At 63.8% G+C, this 1,057-nt stretch overlaps 1 protein-coding gene across 1 annotated transcript in view; it reads left to right on the top strand.

Annotated features, from left to right (window-relative positions):
- Positions 1-1,057, top strand: part of LOC102037755 (red-sensitive opsin-like) — an 11,461-nt gene that overhangs the window by 9,122 nt on the left and 1,282 nt on the right. The window contains 1 exon segment of the mRNA XM_031065721.1: positions 891-1,055. Within this exon segment, the coding sequence (XP_030921581.1) occupies positions 891-1,055 (165 nt within the window).

Here is a 1,057-nt window from a genome sequence, read left to right as displayed (position 1 = left end):
CTGTGTCCCCATCCTGCTGCCATCCCCTGCCCTGTGTCCTATCTGCTGTCCCCATGTCCCCAGCTCTGTGTCCCCATCCTGCTGCCATCCCCTGCCCTGTGTCCTATCTGCTGTCCCCATGTCCCCAGCTCTGTGTCCCCATGTCCCCAGCTCTGTGTCCCCATCCTGCTGCCATCCCCAGCTCTGTGTCCCCACCCCTGTCCCCATCCTCACTGCCATCCTCAGGTCCCCATATCCTCATCCCTGTGTCCCCACGTCCCCAAATCCCCATCCCACATATCCTACACCCCTGGCCATGTCCCTGCATGTGTCCCTGGTGTCCCCACGTGTGTCACCCATGTCCCTACGTGTGTCGCCCATGACCTCATGTGTGTCACCCATGTCCCCACGTATCACACCTCTGTCCCTGGTGTCCCCACATGTGTCGCCCATGTCCTCACGTGTGTCACCCATGTCCCCACATGTGACACCTCTGTCCCGCTGTCCCCACGTGTGTCGCCCATGTCCCTACATGTGTCACCGCTATCCCCACGTGTGACACCTCCGTCCCCGCTGTCCCCACGTGTGTCACCGCTATCGCCACGTGTGTCGCCCATGTCCTCACATGTGTCACCAATATCCCCATGTGTGACACCTCCGTCCCCGCTGTCCCCATGTGTGTCACCCATGTCCCCACATGTGTCACCGCTGTCCCCACATGTGACACCTCTGTCCCGCTGTCCCCACGTGTGTCGCCCATGTCCCTACATGTGTCACCGCTATCCCCACGTGTGTCACCCATGTCCCAACATGTGACACTTCCGTCCCGCTGTCCCCATGTGTGTCACCCATGTCCCCACATGTGTCACCGCTGTCCCCACGTGTGACACCTCCGTCCCCGCCGTCCCCAGCGTGCGGGCAGGCGTCGGGGGGCGCGGAGGACGAGGGCGAGGCGGAGGCCGGCTGGATCGAGGGCGCGGCCATCCTGCTCTCGGTGGCCTGCGTGGTGCTGGTGACGGCGTCCAACGACTGGAGCAAGGAGCGCCAGTTCCGCGGCCTGCAGAGACGCCTGGAGGGC

The sequence above is a fragment of the Geospiza fortis genome, unplaced genomic scaffold (assembly GCF_000277835.1).
Source record: "Geospiza fortis unplaced genomic scaffold, GeoFor_1.0 scaffold2279, whole genome shotgun sequence".
Taxonomy (NCBI): Eukaryota; Metazoa; Chordata; class Aves; order Passeriformes; family Thraupidae; genus Geospiza; species Geospiza fortis.
Note: the sequence above shows the minus strand (reverse complement) of the source record. Positions and strands in the feature narration are given on the sequence as shown.